The sequence below is a fragment of the Ciconia boyciana genome, chromosome 2 (assembly GCF_034638445.1).
Source record: "Ciconia boyciana chromosome 2, ASM3463844v1, whole genome shotgun sequence".
In the NCBI taxonomy this organism is placed as follows: domain Eukaryota; kingdom Metazoa; phylum Chordata; class Aves; order Ciconiiformes; family Ciconiidae; genus Ciconia; species Ciconia boyciana.
Window position 1 is genome coordinate 58,563,182 of NC_132935.1, and position 18,997 is coordinate 58,582,178.

Below are 18,997 nucleotides of genomic sequence, written 5' to 3' on the forward strand. Positions count from 1 at the left end.
GGAGTTTATATAAGACACTTGTCAGCACAGCGTCAAAGACTCGCTTCCACAAAATGCTCTCTAAAACGCAGTGTTTTAATGAAGAAGGTATTCTCGGGAATCCAGATCTGGACGTTGTCTTTCACCAATTGCAGAATACAGTCTACTGCAGTTCCCAGTTTATATTCTCAATTAGGAATCGTTTGTTCACTGATGCAAGGATTTCTTACACTGCTATCTGTGAAACTAATAAAATATTCTTGCACCTGTAGGCTCCATTTCAAAATACATAACCTGCATATAGGGGAAAAACTGCTTTTATACATTCAGCTATCCAACTTCAGTTTCAATTCCAAGGGCTTGGCCAGCAGCATTACCGTAGTTCTTTGAAAAGACCAAAACCCCGTATAATTCAAACATGGGAATAGGATCAGTTAAATCAGTCCCTTTCATGGATATCAGACAAAGTAGTTCATATATAGTGGTATGGGTCAACACACCTTGGTGAGCTCCGGAAAGGGCGATACTCACCGTGCTGCTCAACATAACTGTTTAAGAAGAGGCAAAAAAACCCCAAACCAAGTGCATGTAACACTTACCGAGTGACAGTGCCTGCATCACTTAAGAAAAACAAACAAACAAACAAACTACAAAACCAAAACAGTAGCTGTTTCCCTTATTAAAGCTCCTAAATTGAGGGATCAAACACATCAGGATGGGGCTGCAAGCCTGACAACAATACAGTTGCAAAAGCAGAGTCACTAGAAGCCTGGAAGTGTAGGCAAAAGTGAAGTTGAGAGCAGAAAAGTTTGTGAATCAATTTCTTTCTCCAGCCGTGTTTCCTGAAAATCCAAGCAGCAGGGTATTTAACCGCTTTTATGGTCACAAGACTACTAAGAGTAACTTGGCTAGTGACCGTATTTCCAAAATAAGTTAGCCATTAACATTGTTTAGATACCTATTAACTACCTCTATTACCATATTTTGTACAAGTAATACACCAGTATAGCCACGTTAAATGGAAAGTAACACTTGACTTTTTTTAATTAACTGTTTTCCCATTGAGTCTTTACATGGCATGAAACTAGGAAAAAAGGAAAGGAACAATTTTGTTTCTACTCATGTACTTAATTAGAATTTGTATGTTTACATTTTCATATAGATCAGATTGAAATATATCCAGGCAGACTGAAAGAATTATGTTTTTACATCAGAAAGGATAGAAATGAAAGGCGACATGATTTAAAAGAACAGTACGAAGGTGACAGATTGGGAGCTTTAGCTGTATTCTACCAAAAACTTAATTAATTACAAGGCATACTGTGGATAATGAAATTATGGATGATTTTTTGATGAGCACGGACTTTCACTGCAACTGTTGATGCAGCCAATTATAAAAATATATAAAGTCTTAATTGGTTTGTAAGGAATATTAATCTTGATGCTTTAGGGTGCACATCAATCTCTAAAAATTTTTGAGATACAAGTCAAACCTACTGCAGCAGATTAAGACACATCTGCCTACCGGACACTTCTTGTATTTTATGCTGGCCAGCATCACATGGTGTCTTTTATCACCAGCTGTGCCAGTGGTGGAGTTTATCACCCACAGCCCACTCACAAATGCTTAGCTCTGCTACAGGCTGGCATTGGCATTTACTGGTACCACTCGCAGGGTGGCTGAGGTTGGAAGGGGCCTCTGGAGGTCAGCTGGTCCAGCCGCCCTGCTCAAGCAGGGCCACCCAGAGCCAGTTGCCCAGCACCATGTCCAGGCGGCTTCTGAACATCTCCAAGGATGGAGACTCCACAGCCTCCCCAGGCAACCTGTGCCAGCGCTCAGTCACCCTCACAGTAAAAAAGTGTTTCCTGATCAGAGGGAACCTCCATTGCCTCTGGTCCTGTCACTGGGCACCACTGAAAAGAGCCTGGCTCCGTCCTCTTTGCACCCTCCCTTCAGGTATTTGTACACATTGGTAAGATCCCCCTGAGCCTTCTCTTCTCCAGGCTGAACAGCCCCAGATCTCTCAGCCTCTCTTCATATGTGAGATGCTCCAGTCCCTTCATCAACTTCATGGCCCTTTGTTGGACTCTCTCCAGTATATCCATGTCTCTCTTGTACTGGGGAGCCCCGAACTGGACCCGGCACTCCAGCTGTGGCCGCACCAGTGCTGAGCAGAGGGGAAGGATCACCTCCCTCGACCTGCAGGCAATATTTCTCGCAATGCAGCCTAGGACGCTGTAAGGCTTCTTTGCAACAAGGGCACATTGCTGGCTCACTCAGCCATTAAGTGCACATGGAGCATTAACTTCAGTAGAAGGCAAGCCTGGGCAGTAACAGGGAGCTGAAGGAGGACTAGGACAGATATCCCCTCAATAAAGCAGGTTCACAATGTGGGTAGCAGACCAGGTGGATCCCCAGTCCAATCCAGAGCAGCAATTTCTGCATTCATATGCTTCCATAGTCTCTCCCGGTCTTTCTCAGCCACACTTGATGCCATTTCTGAGCAATATGTGTGACCTTTTCAGATACTCCACAGCAGGAACATTTGCTTTATCTCATTGATATCACTTAGCTGTGCCTACAGTTCTGTCTATGACTACGTGCCAACAAAGGTGATATCAATGACTTTTGGATGATCCTGAAAAAGATGAATCTTTTCTTTTATATGAGGCCCATTTTTAGTAGATATACAAACTATCTTCCCCCTCGCCACACACGCATGCATTTCCTCCACCTTGTTGATCATTTTTCCCCACACACAAGCAAAAAGAAAAGGGAGAGATCCCCTTTTTATGGGGATTTTAAAAGCTCTCTGCTTGAGATCAGAAACAAGCTGTACTCCATTTTTGTCATCAGCTGTAAATGCTTAAACAGCAGGACACAGAGTTAGGAGGTCTTGGTGCATCAAAAGACCACTTCTGGATGGCAGCAGATGGCACCCAGGGTGGATCTGCAGCAAGGGCACCTTTCACAGAGCCTGAGCAGCATACAGATGCTGCCAGCAAGCTGGAAAAACACCCCAGTAAACTTGCTAGAAAAACTTCACCTTGCAAAAAGATGCAAAGTTAGATCAGATTAGTTAACTTAATTTCAACTCTACCTGTGGAATTGCTGCTGCTATTCCACAGAAATATGTATTTTTACTACTGTTATTCTATTTCTTTTTATTTTTTTACTATTGCAATAGTAGTATCACACCTTTCTCAACTCTGGCTTGAGTCCTGTCCTGTGCATCCACTACATTAAACATTTCATTCTCTTTAAGAATACCATCTCCCTGTCTGCAAGTCAGCTTTACTGCTGACCTTTCATACACAGGGAATCAGACTGGAAATAAAATCCACATGGCATCAAGTACATGACAAAGCACCTAAAACATTTTATTTGACATCATTGAGATGACCTGAACAGCTCACTCATTGCTTCATCATTTCTGATCAATGCACTCACCCAAATGCATGCCAGTAAAACCCTTTCTGAAACTATGCTCCGTTTGTTATATGACAGTGATTTTCACATGACAGCCTGAAGAGCACATGACTACTCAGTATATATATTAGTAACAAAACATATTATAACCCTATAGGCCTATCCCTCCTGCCTCCTGATCTACCCCTCATGAAATCATGTAACTTTCAAAATCCTGACAAGTTTTTGTAGTGCCAAATTGAAAACAGCATCACAGCAATATTTTTTCTGCCTCTTTACAGTGTACCTCCCTTCTAAACCTGTCCTGGGCTGTAGCATAAGGTAGGTCAGATTTGGTCCACTCCTAGCAAGTGAATTTCTGCAGATAAAAATTCTCCCTCTTGCACTACAGTGAAGTTGGCTGTTTAAGCGCTTACTGAGCAAAAACTATGAACTTAATATACCTGGGAAACAGATACCCAGATGCCATCCAGTGGCCCTAGAAGGAATCCAAGGAGTTTCAAAGTAATTTTTATTCATAGGAAAGTTATTTTAAGTAATTTTAGAGGATTTTGTCCCCTTTTTAGTGTTTTTAATTTAATTTTGATCTCACGTCCACAATTGTGTCCAGGTCTGAGGGATTCTAGAGGAAGATCTCTGAATAAAGCTGTCAGTTTTTGAAATAAACTAACAGTTTATAATTCCTGGCATCTTTAGTGTCACAAACACAGTATTACACAGTATAAGTCTTTTTTAATTGGAACTGACGGGTGTAACTTGGGCTTTTTTCCCCAGTTACCTGCAAATGCAATCACCACAGATTCAGGACAACAAGATGTCCTTACTGAAGTATTGTTCCTCTCCTTTATACCCAATACTCATATGACAAAAACAAAAGGAAAAGAAAAAGGAATTCATTGACTTGAATTGTATTTAACCGTATTCCTCATGAATTAAGATTTTCTATGTATTTGCAAGACAGAAAAGCATATAAACAATACCACAGCTTTTACTGGCACAAACCTAGTGTGATCATATGATTCCTGCTTGCCTCAAGTATCAACTATAGAGGTCATTTTAAAATGGTGTAACAAGATTTACAGCATTCCACCTTGTATTTTCTTCATACCTATTTTTTTCTTTGCATGCTACATTATTTTCAAAATTAAATACTTCCAAATCTATAGTTGGATAAAAGCTATAAGCAAGGATCAAACACATCATAAAACCAAAGTATTCAGATTCCAGAAGCTGCTTATAAGATAATTTTCTTGGTCACTTCTTGTATGCCTACTGGGGACTGATCCAGAGTAAAATGAAATCAAAAGATCAAAATTCTGGCCTTGGTTAGGTGCAGCAATAAAAGTCTTACTGATTTCACTAGGGCCAAAATTCCATCTAGAAGGATTACTTCCTTTGACCTAAATGTGCTTTGAATCAATCCCTAATAGCCTTTGAGGGGCAAATGGTTTCTTTCATTTGGGATTAACTCACAGTATGCTCTTTGGTGTGATCAGATGTTGTTGGGTTTTTACATCCAGTTACAAGGTGATTAAATAATTTCCAAATTCAAAACACCTCTCTACTTTTCTAATAATTTTTAAAAAAAAATTATTGTTAAGACTTAATTAAATGGTTATAAACCACAATATTTTACTTTGACATTGACAACAGAAATGCCTTATTAGTGCTTACTGTGGCCAAAATGTTCAAGAACTACTGGAAACGTAATTCCTCTCTGAGCAGAAAGAAGAACTCCAAAGGGTCGTATCTTTGAGCCTCAACATGGACTTTCAATAGCTGTTAGCTGAGGTGTTTCTAGCACAGGTCCCTCAATTAGTATATCCAGTGGTCAGAACACTAAGGAGCAGTCAAAAGCCGAGATGTGAAATTAATGACATTCAGGAGACAGATTTAGCACAGAGACACTCTATCATGTCTGCTCTCTGTATCAGGGGCATTGGATGCAGATGAACTGTAACACAGGCACTTCAGAAAACGGGCGGCTCTTCAGCCATGCTGACACTGTCAAAATTATCCTTGCATGATACTGCTTCAGTTTAAAAACTGCTTTCAGTTTGAGTAGGACTGGAGGAATAGTGGAGGTGAAACTTGACCCCGTGCAACAGAAAAACATCTCTGAAGGATTCTCCTCCTTGGAGGGATGCATCTTGACCAGGAAGAAAAGACAGCACCAGTCCCTTATGCCTCTCACTGGTTTGCGTCTTCCACCACCAGCATGAGGAAAAAAGCTCTCTTGTGCTGGTCTGAGACTCATCTGCCCCTTTGATGAGCTGATTCAGCTCATTAACCTGATAAGGAATTACTCCCTTTTTTTTTTGGTATTTGCTGTGTTTGTTTCCTAGAACCAGACGAAGGAAAACAGTGGGAGCATGTGTGCGTGGGTGGAACAGCTCTGCCTCTTTCAGCAGCAAAATTTTTAGATCAGCCTGTAAAATCTTATCCTGCTTTTCAAAGGTACTGTAGATCTTGACTTACAAAAGAAAAGAAAATCCTTCAGGATTTATTAAAAAGAAAAATTATGAAAGTGTCGTTACTTGACAAGTTGGCTTCGGTGAAGAAACTAGCTTTAAGCAGCATGTTTCCCTTCCTGCCCTTCCCCTCACCCACCAGTTTTCCAATGTAACCAACACCCACACTGTGTTAATACAATTGTTTATGGAGCCATTCTGCAGGCCAGATCACTGAAACTATCTTCATTAAAAATCATCTGCCCACCCTCAAAGTTATTCTTCAGCCAGACCATTTAATTGCAGTGGTTCATAGGATGGTCCTTCAGTCAACACTAGCAGCCAAGCAGGCAGTGAACGTAAGCATCACGACCTACAGACAGAAATTTTTCTTTTTTTAAGTTGGCTCTGCTGTGAAGCCTATGTGACAGACAAACAAGCCACTCGTACAGCAAAGGTAAGGGAAGCTGCTGGCTGGGGACAAAATGTGAGCAAGAAGAATCTCAGATAATTCTCAGCCAAAGACAAGGCATGAGAAGGAGCTGAGGAACAACAGGCAAAGCTCTGACGCTTCACAACGTCCCTGAAATATCAGAGAAGTTTTTAGACTCAAATACATTGCATACATGCATGCAGGAATGGATGCATGTATGCAATGTGTAACCCTCCAAGAAAAACTTCTGTTTTACTCCCGAACAGACTAGTTGCAATTAATAACAATTTCTATGAATCATCTGTAAATGGTCCCAGGCCAAAAGAAAAAAAACCTCAGCTGTAGAACTGCTCTCCCTGAACACTACAGATAATTTCCTCAAGCATCTGACATTCACTACTGCCTGGGTATGGAAGTGATTTTGTAAGCCTAATTCACACAGTAATGAGCTCAAAAGCACAAAACCTTCTCAGACTGCTTACCTCTTTTGCACTTTTAATTTTGGCCAAGAAAGTGTACAGTTCCATTGTTTCGGCAAACAGAGCCCGACATACTGCTTGATAGTGGTTCGGCGCCTCTGATCGGGTTGGCAGGTGGGCAGCACACAGCTAGAGAGAGAAATAAATAGCAATATCAAAACAATGCCCCATGCTTTCATTAATGCTACAGAGCATGAGATAACATGAAAGTGAATGCAACGGAATATTTTGGGCACAAAAATACATGAGACATTTAAGTTTAGGCAGAAATTAGGGTGTATTTTCTAAACCTTCTGCTACCATTTATTTTATGAGAAGAGCTCTATAAGGACGGTAAGAGGACTGGTTGACCACGGCCTGGAAAACTCTGAAAACCAAGACATTGCCTTTTCATTTAAAAAAAAAAAAAAGAAAAAAAAGAAAGATGACATAATTGTGAAAGGGAAAAAAGCAATCTTGCAGTATCAAATTTTAAGAAAACGTACTTAATTTAAACCAGCTTTAACAGTAAGTGTTGTTTAGCTTCCTATGCATGTGGAAGAGAACTGTATCCCTACCAATTTATGAAAGGATGGAAAGTGAAGCAAGGAAAAAAGTGTAATCGTCAAGCTGAAACTCTGATTTAATTTATTTCAAGCAGTACAAAGATTTTAAAAATCAGCAAGAGCCACAGAACTGCAGGCTTATTGCTTCACCTCAGACATTCATGAACATTTCCAGACACAGGCACAACTGATGTAAAGAAAAAGTGATAGGTGTTTTCATATACACAAAACCTGCAAAACTCTGAAAGCCTACTCAAATCACTAATAATAATTCACAACTGCTGTTAAGCACTCAGTCCAGCATGGCTTTTAAGAGTAAAACATGCAGCTCCCATTTCCGACACAAGAAGTTTCACTGAAACCAGCCTTTATATTTCAAACAGAGAACCTGAATGGTATGAGCAACATCCAGCTTCATGAACATGAACATCCAGCTTCTACTATTACAGAATAGCTCAGCATTGATGCTAATAGTTGTAGTATCTTTTTCCGCTAAGTCAAATCCATCACCTGTAAGTATTCGTCATGGAAATCTTGGCTCGAAATGGACAGAACAAAATAACATCCATAATTTCTTCCCTAAACAGTTTTAAATCAAAAAAACCCCAAAGCCGAAACTAAAGCACCCATATTGTATATCATACTGGTGTATATATTAAAATAAAACAAAATCTTAACCAAGGCCTTAAAATTTGTCTTGTTACTGTGGTTTTAGAGTAGCTATTTATTATACATATAGCTGTATTTATAGCTGTAGAGCTAAAACTAAGAACAAGCCAAAACCTGAGGCAGTCGGTGGCTACATTCAGATCTCCAGAACTAAAGCTTGAGAGAGAAGCCTCTTTAGGAGAAGAGCCCTTAATTAGCCTAGTGGCATATTTGTCTAAATCTCTCCTGTTATTACAGTGAACACTGTGGTTACAAGGGGCACAATGCATGTAAAGCTCGGGCTGCTTTTTCATATTGCTTTCAATTTGATTTAAATCCATACTGCCACTAAAAGGTGTCGTCCTGTGGCCTCCAGCTGTATGCATCCACTGATGCCCTTATGCTGGCACCGGAGTTCGTGCCCTAACTCAGAGAAGATTACTCACCTGGACAAAAATTAACAACGTGAAGGAAGTGGAGCAGGAGACAATTATTCTTCATGGCACGGACGCGCACGTAGTAGCGCAGGCAAAAAGCAGCAAGGGGAATACGCTGCCAGAGTGGGGAAAGGGAGGAAGGGCTGAACAATTGCTTTTGGTTGCAGTCAGATTGGCTCAGTCTCACTGACAAGTTGCTTTCTAAGGCCATAGGCCCCTTGTTATCTTTTATTTCTTCCAATTAGTATAACAATACAGAGTTCAGGGGTCAGATTTGGTCAACTTCTTTGATAAATTTTTACAAGCTCCTGCAATTGGACTCCTGCAATATCCTATTCTGATTATTGTACCCATATATATCTCTCTCTCTCCTTTTAGTCGTAAAAAAGGATATACATCAGGAAAGTTTATATATAATATGTGTGTGTGTATTTTCCTTCCTTCCTATATACTTTCTTATATATAGGGAACGCACTGCAGACATGTTCACAAAACTGCCCTTGATTCCTCACTTTCAAATTTTATACTGCTTTATGATGATGGCCAAAATTTTCTTATACTCTTCAAATTTATTTCTACATAATCACAAGGACATAGTTGACAGAAAAAAAACCCCACTTTTAAATTTTTTTTTCCTTTTTCTTCCTTTTTCTTTCCCCTTCCCCTCTTTTTTTTCTTTTCTTTTCTTTTTTTTCCTTTTTAACAAATCATATCATCTCCTTTGCAGGTAAAGGGAGAAAAACCAAACAGATGCACCTCTAATGTGTGCTACAGTGACAATGCATACCACAAAGACAGAAGGTATTAAACATTTCCTTTGACTTAATGAAAAAGTCAGAACATTCAAAAGACTGAATTCTGAGTATGGTTAATTTGTGTTTCTTTCTCTCAATAACTAATCATGCCCTTACCTGCCTTACTATGTTTTCAGTAAGCTATTTCTGGTTATTAATTATAGTACAGATAAAAAGGGTTTCATTCTGAAATACACCACTTACAGGAATAACAATAAGAGTAACAACAAACAGCAATTTCAAAAAGATCATAAAATGGTACAAGTCTTCATAGCTGAGAATAAAATTTTATTATTATACAGATTGCACACAGGTTTTTAAGAATACTTTTTTCTTTATTTAGAAGCACGTTAATTAGAAACAATTTGCATCAAATATTGAGAAAGTTGATCTAATGCAGCAGTGGCAAGCTCAAGCAGGGGATGGATATAATCTTGATTCTATTATTGAACACGAAGTGAAGCAAAAAAAAATTGAACACCTGCTGCTGAACTTAGTTACAAAAGCAACACATAAAAAGTTAACCATTTGGTTTGTAACCATTAGGCTGCAGGTATTAAAAGAGGGCCAGCAGCTCCTACTAACTTTCATGTTCTGAAAAATCAATCTCTGAGTGATCTTATATTATGTGAAGATGCATTACATACAAAAACCCCTTGTGGTAACATTAAGTCAAGTGACAGCTTAAGTTTTGGATTGGGGAAGGTAAGCCTGAAGAAGAAGGAAAATGCAAATAGGACAGACTGATTTTTTTCTCCCCCTTCATTGTAATATATTGTACTTGCATGCTGTTCACAGTGCCTGACAAGCTATAACTTCCACATGAAAAAATACTGCAAAATCTAGGCAGGCAAGGCAAATCAAGTATGAAATGTCACTTCTAGCCTAAGTTTGAGATATTTATCCACTTTAAAAAAAAAGAAAAATCACATCTTTAATTTTATGATAGTAGTGTTTGAAAAGCTATGTTACTGTAACACACCGCAAAAATCACAGTCAGAATGTTTTAATATTTGAGATATGAAAGGACAGCCACCTAATTAACTCCTCCTCCTCTTACCATGTCATAGCAGTCATGGTGCAAGAAGGATTAAGGTCAGGTCTGCAGTCTTTTCCAGCATTCATAGTTCATCAAGGAAAGGAAGCCTCTGTATGCTGCTTATTCTGACACTTGCCTTTTCATCCCTCATGATACAACTTAAAACTATCCTAAGGGAAATGAATGCGAACAGTGCCCAGAGCTTAATACAAGGGCTGTTTGTTCTGTTTCCAAGAAGTCTCAAAAAGTATGGTTGAAAACAAATTATGTGGTCTTTGCAAACTGGTGAAATATCAAAAATATTATCAACTACTGAAATGTTAACTAGCTCGGTCTGTAAGTACTTCCATTTGCAATCATTGTGAAGAGCTGGGATTTTTTTAAATGTTTTTTTTCCTAACTGAGCGTATCCAAAACCCAGCTTGACCCAAAGCATTCAATCTTTGCTTAGATCACTAAGAAGATTAGAGACTGTTTCCATCCACATTCAGGTTTCACAGAAAAAAAAGGCATTATGTAAATACCATAGCCTTGCCAGCTCCTCTATCCAAATTCATCCTCAATTGACTAGGAAACAGAGTACACCAAGCCAAAGCAATGTTAACAAAAATCACAATTTAACCATCCAAAGAGATCAAACAGCATTTCTTGCATTTGTTTGAATATATTCCATCAAGGGCTCCATAAAATTACAAAAAATACAACTGACTCACCCACTAAAATTCAGGTAGGTTTTGCAAAACCTTTTTGGCTAGATACATACTGGAAGGTTCATCAAAACACCTGGCCTGCTGGAATGAAGATTTCAAAAGACAAAAAGTGCTTCCATTTGCAACCATCTTGGGCAGAGGGCCTGTATGAATGCACCACAAAGAAGAAAAGGATTTCTTTTTCCCATGGACCACAAAGACAAGCTATTGATATTATGCAAAACATACTACCAGCCTGCAAATGCCAGGCTTGTTAAGTGTTTTGAAAGCCTTGGAGTATTAACATAGACTTAGAAGATGTACTTTTTCTTAAGCAACAAGAAGAAATTACTTTAACCAACAGATCACTGAATATGCAACTGTATTAGGTATCTGCCTCATCCTTTGCAGTATGGTACTGCAACAGGTTCAAAAAATAAAACTTGAAGGCTTGAGATGCCTTCCCAAGTCAGGGTTATTTTCTGAAAGATTTTGTCTCCGTGCAGATAAACTAGACTTTATGATTAGGCTTTTTTTTTTTTTTAAATAGATATCCTTTTATTCCTATGAATATGAACTTCAAGGAGCCATCTGCCTTACCCAAAAAATCTTACCAAGACAATACCTGTGTATTTGTAAAACTCAACCGAGCGTTTTGCTTCACTTCATTATCCACAATAACGTCAAGGGATGGACTGTTCAGAGGAATAAGAAGAGTTTTGACATGAGTTTGTAAGATGTTTCTGCCTGCTAGGACCACCCCTGTGCATAGCACATGGGACTTGGCACAGTGCAAGTTTTGAGGCGGCTTTCACAACACCTGGAGCCAGCCCACCTGCTCCCTACCAGTTCACAGCTGCACTCTCAAACTTTCCAGGCAGAGATTTGCCCCTGGCTCCACCTCCTGTAACTGCAGTCGGCCAAGGACTAGCTGATCCCTCTGATAAAGGACTTTAGGGGAATACTAGTGAGGTAAGACTGCGATAAGACAAAAGGGATGGGAGCAGAGTTAGCTATTAATCCACAAAATAAATTCACAGAAAGTATTAATGGAAAGTTACTCTTCCCAGAGAGCTACCTGCAGAAGCTTTGTAACTTTTAAAATTGATATTTTAAATGACCATTTGCAAATGCCGTAGAACGTCCAATTGCTTGACATGTGAGCTCCTAATTAATTTTACACACCTCAAGGAAAAGGTAGGTTTTGTGGAAATTGAGGCAAATTCCTAGTTTGCTGGTGTCAAGCACGTCTACCTCATTATCTAAGTGTTCTCCAGCAATCTGGTAAGGCTTTCCCCTCACGCTGGTATTTGTTGTTTTGTCTACCTTTGAGGTAGACAAGATAAGAACTACGTAGTTCTCTACTTACACAAGTTCAGAATTTAATGGTTTAAGGGATCCTCCCCATAAATGGCTTAACAAATAAGTTCTTTCTTTACTGATTTTCCTTTGTAATATGAACAGCCATATGCAGCAGCAAAGCTACTGCATTTAGCAATAACAGGTACAATTTGATGAAATAGTGGCCTTGGTTGGTTCCCTCTTTCAGGATTGTAAAAAGAAGAAAAAAATGCAGCTGCTGAAATTAAAGCCAAAACTGCAAATGGGAATTAGATGATGCAAGGATTGAAAACAGTGCTTTGCGTAAGATCTTGATCCTTAAAGTTGTCTGTATCATACAATCTTCATCATCATTAACTACCCTCTGCTTTGCAAACTCTGAGGATTAAAGGCCTCGAGTAAATTATTTATATATATGCTTAAATGTCAAACAGGAATGGACTAACAAATGTTTGCAAATGCTCTCCTGAGTCAAAACTTAAGTCAGTGTGGAAGTAAAGTTGAAAGACTCACGTGGGTAGACTGCGTTTGGAAATGCTGCAGTGCCATTTCATACGCTGTAGCTGGTTTTAGAAATACAAAGCAAAACTTGAGCAATTCAATAATGCTCAGGATGAAACTGGTGCACAGTAAAGGACTCTCCTCCACTATTTTCTTCTAAACAGAATATCTGTCCTGACACCATTTCCTCCAGGTTCTGATTGCCCTGAGATGCTGAGCACTGTGATTCATTTTCTTGCTTAAAATCTTACATTTCACAGCTATTTGAAGAGTCTTAACTACTTTTCCATGCTATTAGACTGAATTTAAGCTGTGATGAGAATCTTGATAAAATTTCAAGAGACGGCAACTGCAAGACTATTAGACTGCAAGACAATTCACTTAACTGTCTCACTTACAAACTTGAACCTTTTCCAATGACAGAAACAATTAAAGGTGAAGACAATTTGTATTCTGTTACATTTATATGACACTATGTTTAGGGAAACAAGTCTTACAAATATTTAACACAATTACGAACACTTTGAATGCATTTAAAACTTACACGGGTGTTAAGAAATGGAAATCAAACTACCGTATATGTTACTGACTACATTTCAATTTTTAAGCCCAATCTGGTATTTTTCATGCTCAGTGAAGCCTATTCTTACTCTTTATTAGCTTTCTAAGTACAGAATTAAGACCTTGACTATTGAAATAGACTTCAAATGAAGGTCAATCTATGTTTTTGTGAGACGATGATATTTCCACTGGCCATTTTGACATTAATTTTTCCATGACTGACTAATTTTATGTGCTAGTGCAGACTTCTTGACAAAGCTGCGTTCGCATAAATCCTCATTTTTTGTTGAAAGCTGTTAAGCTTTTTTTATGCCTCAAATACACCCCCCCCGCATACAGCTGTTTCTGGAATATGTGTTAGGTGTATTGTTACACTGTCTTTACACAGTGGACTAACAACATCCTGCTTCTCAAAGAGGCTTGTTTCAAAAGAGCCAATTAAGTGAAAACCAATTCTGCATTCTCTCTTAGTTTCAGAGAAACTGTGCTCCGTTGTTTCTTAGCAGAATAAGGGAGGAATTAATAATATAAATATGCAGTAATCTGAATTTGCTAGCTCTTGTTCACTGACTATTCAGTGGCACATCAATGGGATTATTCACGAGCAAGGGCGAAATCCTACAATTTCTATTTTTTCCCATTCTTTTACATGAAATGTCAACCCCTGCAATATTTAGCAAAACCACTAGTTAGTCTGTCAGCAGCAATCGTTTTCAAAAGCTTTCTGCTTCACAACAAGGCAACAGCTCTGTGTATATTCGGCAGCTCTCATCTGTACCGCTCACACATCTGCATTTCATGCAGGAGCAGCAGCGTGAAGGACGGGATGGAGGCATCTGGGTAAGAAAACTAGCTTCAGAAGCAGAGCAGAGGCATAGATGGGAAACATGATAAAATTGGATAATTAAAGGAAAAGGGGAGTGGCTGTATCTATTCACAGGGCTACCTGTAGTTGTTTAGCTAGCAGCCCATTAAGCTGTGGAACCACCCTTTACATTATTAAATAGCTTAGACCCGAACAACTGATAGCAAAGAGTTGCACCCCTGTAATGTGATTTTGTATGTTTGTCTGCCATGCTTCTCAGGCCCTCCTTAAGGTTGGAAGGTGCCTTCTTACTGCAACTACTACTTCTGTTCAGCAGAAAAGAGAGGAGGGTTGGTTTTGTACCAGGATGCTTGACATACGCAGCAGAGAATGAGAGCAGGATAGATGCCCTCCTTTCTTCCCCTTTCCCCAAGCCTCCATACAAGCATATAAAGCAGCCATTACATTCAGGGTACTGCTTGAAAAAAACAGAGCATCTCTGGAAAAGCAGTAGAAAATAGTGAAATTTTCAAACAGAATAAAAGAGAAAACAATTTTATCAAAAGGCAACAGAAAATGGTGGGGAATGACTCTCAAATCAGAAACCAAATCTCACTGACACACATAGAAAAGGAACGGGAGAATAATGCAGAAGAGAGGTTGTTTCTTTATCAATTTTTCAATAATGCCCATCAATCTCATTACTAAACAGTTCAAATGTTTGCATACTTACTAAATGAGAGACAATATATTAATGTAAGGCAGTTTTATTCATGAGCCACTTAAAATCCAATTAAAATATATCAACTAAAATAAAAACGTGCACTTTCCTTGGCAGCAATTTACAGTTCAAGTATAGAGCTTTAAAATGTATGTGTGTGGGAAGCTTGTTTGTTTTTATGTAAAGTGCTGAAACTTCTCTCGGTAGGCATAATAATAATTTGCTTTCATGTTTTGTCCTGAAGCATGACTTTTTATTCCTATCCAAAAAAACAGATTTCCAGCTGCATAACCAAACAAACTGCATTACTAAACAAAACAAGCTTTTAAACTTCACTCCCAATGAATAAACCTAGCAACTTCTAACCAGTCTCATTTTGCTTTCGTTAGGTCTCAGTGTATGGAAACCTATTCTATTCCTTCATGTATGCTGTACTCCTTACTTGTAGTACCTGGAAATCAGGTCTTGAAACTCTGATTGCGTGAAAAAGGCCTACAGAAGATTTCTTCCTCTTCTTCTTCTAGGCAAGTATGCTTAACATTTTTTTCTTTAAATTTATAGCCATTGAATCTACATTGCAATTGTCTTATCAAGCATATCAGTTACATAAATGTTAATACTTAAAACATATGCCACTCTAAGATAGGTATGAACAAAATTATTTAACCCACAATTTATTGATTAAATTAATTGATTAAAAAGAAAATACTGTAATTTTGATTCAAATACATATACTTGCTTATTCAAGCAGAACAGATATCCAATAAGTCAGAACTTAAAAGGTGTTATTTTCTCCTCAATTCCCTCCATTTCTAGTGGTGGTGCCCTTTTTTGTCCTTTCCCTCTATGCACACTCCATTCCTGGAAATTGTCTGCAGTATGGTAATTACTAGAAATTGAATTACCTAAAGTCAATGGCTTTGACATACGCCCTGTATATAGGTGGGATTAACCACCTGTAGGGACTGCAGATGGTGTTTATACCGCCCTGAGTGCCCAGAGACTCGAGGGAAAGACAGCTTTACTGCTTTGCTTTGACTCCGCATGTTTCTTGCCAATGGCAGCAACAGGAGTAAAACCACCTCTCTGTCAAGCATTCAAGGCCACCTCGTATATCCCAGACTGCACTGAGTCTACACCATGGGGACTGTAGTTGTGCTGTAGGGGCTCCATCACAGTAGTTGCCTTGCAGTCCATGCTGCATGTATTCTCTCACCCGTCTGACACTAGGAATTACCAATTCTATTTTGCTGATGGAGATCTGAGACCGATGCAAAGCCCAATGAGCTGGTCAGGAATCTTTTCTAATAAAGAAAATTAAAAAATTCTGGATCAAAGCCATAGCTGACCAAATCACGTAGAATGCTACGGCATATTTTTCCATCATGTCCCTGCTTTGTTGCTCCATTTGCACTCCTATCTGCTAAAAGATTGCAGTCTCCATATGAAAATTTAGAATGGACAACTTAGTGAATTATTATGCAACTTGTAGTATTTGGTGGTTTTCCTGAAATCTTAGGTCCTGAACTCATAGGAATACATATGAAATGTAATCTTCATTATTTCTAAGTCAGAGATTGTGAAGATTCTAGTACAATCTAAAGGCTGACATCTTGCTCCAATCTTAAAATATATTAGTTTTATTTTAACATAATGGCTCCTTGGAGGGTATAGGAATGAGTCCTTGCTTCTAAAAAGGATGAACAACACAGACTCAACACAAGATGAGAACCCAAAGATACAGAGCACAGGAGATCCTCTCTTGCTAATAAACTAAACTCAGAAACATTTCTCATTCTTCCCGAGGGTTTGGCTGTTCTTTCTAACAGTTAGCTTGCTTATTTCAAAATATGCCACTTGTAGAAGGAGGCAAAGCCATGCACCTTGGCCAATCTCTGACTGCAAAACCAAGCAAAGTTTGTTATATTTTCAAAAAGAGCTACTTGCACTTTCAAATGCTGAGTATTCTTTTTGAAATTAATTTCTTTGCACACTCAAAAAAATGCATTTGAAAAGAAATACATAGTTTAAAGTATTTGAAGAGTCTTCCCAACTCTTATTACCTGGCTTTTAATTAACATAAAATAATTTTTCACTTTAGGTTATTTCAACCACATCAGATAAGTCTTACCATTCTTATCTAAGAAGGAGTCTTGTAGAAACAAGCATGTTCTGCAATAAAAGGGATGTGTCCTTGACAGAGAATAGTTAAGGGAAAAAACAAACAATGAAAAACAACAATTAAAAAAACACACACCACAACCCCTGCCCCCTCTTCATCAAAATCTTTATCTGAAGGGAAAAAGAGAAAATGGAAGGACGTAAATCACTTTCCTAGTTGTCCAGTCAACTGCTGCATGACTGCTTTGTTTTCAAACACAGCTCTTAAAATAATCAAACTATTTCGTGCCAAGTATTCTAAGGACCTGCACCATACCTAATTATTTACCTGTTCTCAGTTACATATCATGAAGGATAGATCTCTGCAAGTCAGGCAGGAACTCCCAGCTCAGTTCTTCAACTTCAAAGCTACCTTTAAAACCCCTGGCACTTGCAGAGGCATCTACTACATGGCTGTTGAAATAGATGCTTTTTCATGATACGTTTACCAATGCCTTCCAAAGCAGAAATATAAAAAGAATCAAATCTCTGGAAGGTAATTAATACTGTAGTGACCTCAGTCCATGGAGAGTAACGTTATCAAATGGTGATCATGGTAGAGCTCTCTCCTGCCTGTAGTCAAAGACCCATTGTTACTCTTGGGTAACTCTTTTCTGTACTGACATTTTTCATGATAAAGCCACTTTTGAGGGCCGAAACTCAGGGCAGTTATTTTTAAAATAAACAAGACTTAAGAGCAAAGTACAGGTAACTAGAAATGCAAATATATAAATCTATGTCAAACATTGCTACCTTCAGCAAGATGAAAGCTGGTTTAACATTGACTTCATATAGAAAAACTTGATAGCGATGGATAAAGGGACAAATCTAAGACACTGGCAAAGTGCCTCAACTGGAGTTTGTTGACAGCTCTGAACCGAATTTAGGATGTACCGTCACATCTACAAAGAGTCTGGTGTAAAACCGATGAGGAGTGTTAAAGCTTACAGCTTGTTCTGCCAGCAAAGATAGCTGAAAACATCACACTCTTGTCAAAAAGCCCCAAACTAAGTGTTTCTAAAGGACTTTTTGCCAGTATCCTTAAGCACACATCAGGGTCCCACGAGAAAGACGACTTCAAGGGGAAGCTGGTGGAGGCGGGGAAGGCGAGGGGGGCTCAGTTCCCTCAAACTCTGCGTGACACCAGCAGGGAGCTGCCAAGAAACCACTCTGCTTGCAGTGTCTTCATTAAAAGGCCTAGATAGCTGCCAAATTAACCTCAAAGAGAGGTTATCTTTATCTGTCAGAGTGGTAAAGAAAATTATTAATCATTTTATTGCGGTAGGCATGTAAGACAATAGAGGTTAGTGGGGGGGTGGCCTAGTTATCTCGCCAGCTATCTCACCTCAGCAGTTTGCTGCTGTGCACCCAGGCAGAAGTAATACTCGGTGGGAGATTACAAACCTCTTGAGTTTCATCTTTACGGCAGAAAGTGTCCTGGACACGGCAGAGACACCTGTCCTGTTTTACCTGCTCGCTTGACCCTAGCGCCAGGCCGAGGGCAGATGGGTGCCATGCATCCCCCGGCCACCGGCAGAGCATCTGGAAGGAGCAGGCACATCCCCTCTCCCCCCCCTCCTTCTTCAGCCACTCGTGACAAAAAGTGGGCCCAGCTAGGAAAGAAAAACCAACCCGCAGTGTTCAGAGGTACACTTTTTGCAACTATTTTGCAGTTTGTTTTTTTTAAAAGGTTTCCTGTAAGGACAGATTTCAGCACTTCTGCTGAAGGTGACACCATGAGGCCAAGGGCCTCTGGCAGCCAGACTCTTAACTGGAAAGTCCCCAGCAAAGTGCCCTGGCTCCAAACACAGTAAGCACCGTTTCCAGGACAAGAAATTGCAATAAACGCTCCTCTTTTGCTCACTGACACATTCAAATGCGAAAAGGACTGACATCACCCTTTTAAAACGAGCACAGTGGTTACTTTCAAAGTAAAGCAGACCACGTGTTGACCTCCAATTACACTGCCCAGAATGAAAAATGAG

General features: G+C 39.2%; 1 protein-coding gene across 1 annotated transcript in view; it reads right to left on the reverse strand.

Moving 5' to 3' along the window:
- The window catches only part of SPIRE1 (spire type actin nucleation factor 1), a 133,638-nt gene that overhangs the window by 43,959 nt on the left and 70,682 nt on the right, over window positions 1-18,997 (reverse strand). The window contains exon 4 of the mRNA XM_072852778.1: window positions 6,775-6,900. Within this exon, the coding sequence (XP_072708879.1) occupies window positions 6,775-6,900 (126 nt within the window). The remainder of the gene's footprint in view (window positions 1-6,774; window positions 6,901-18,997) is intronic.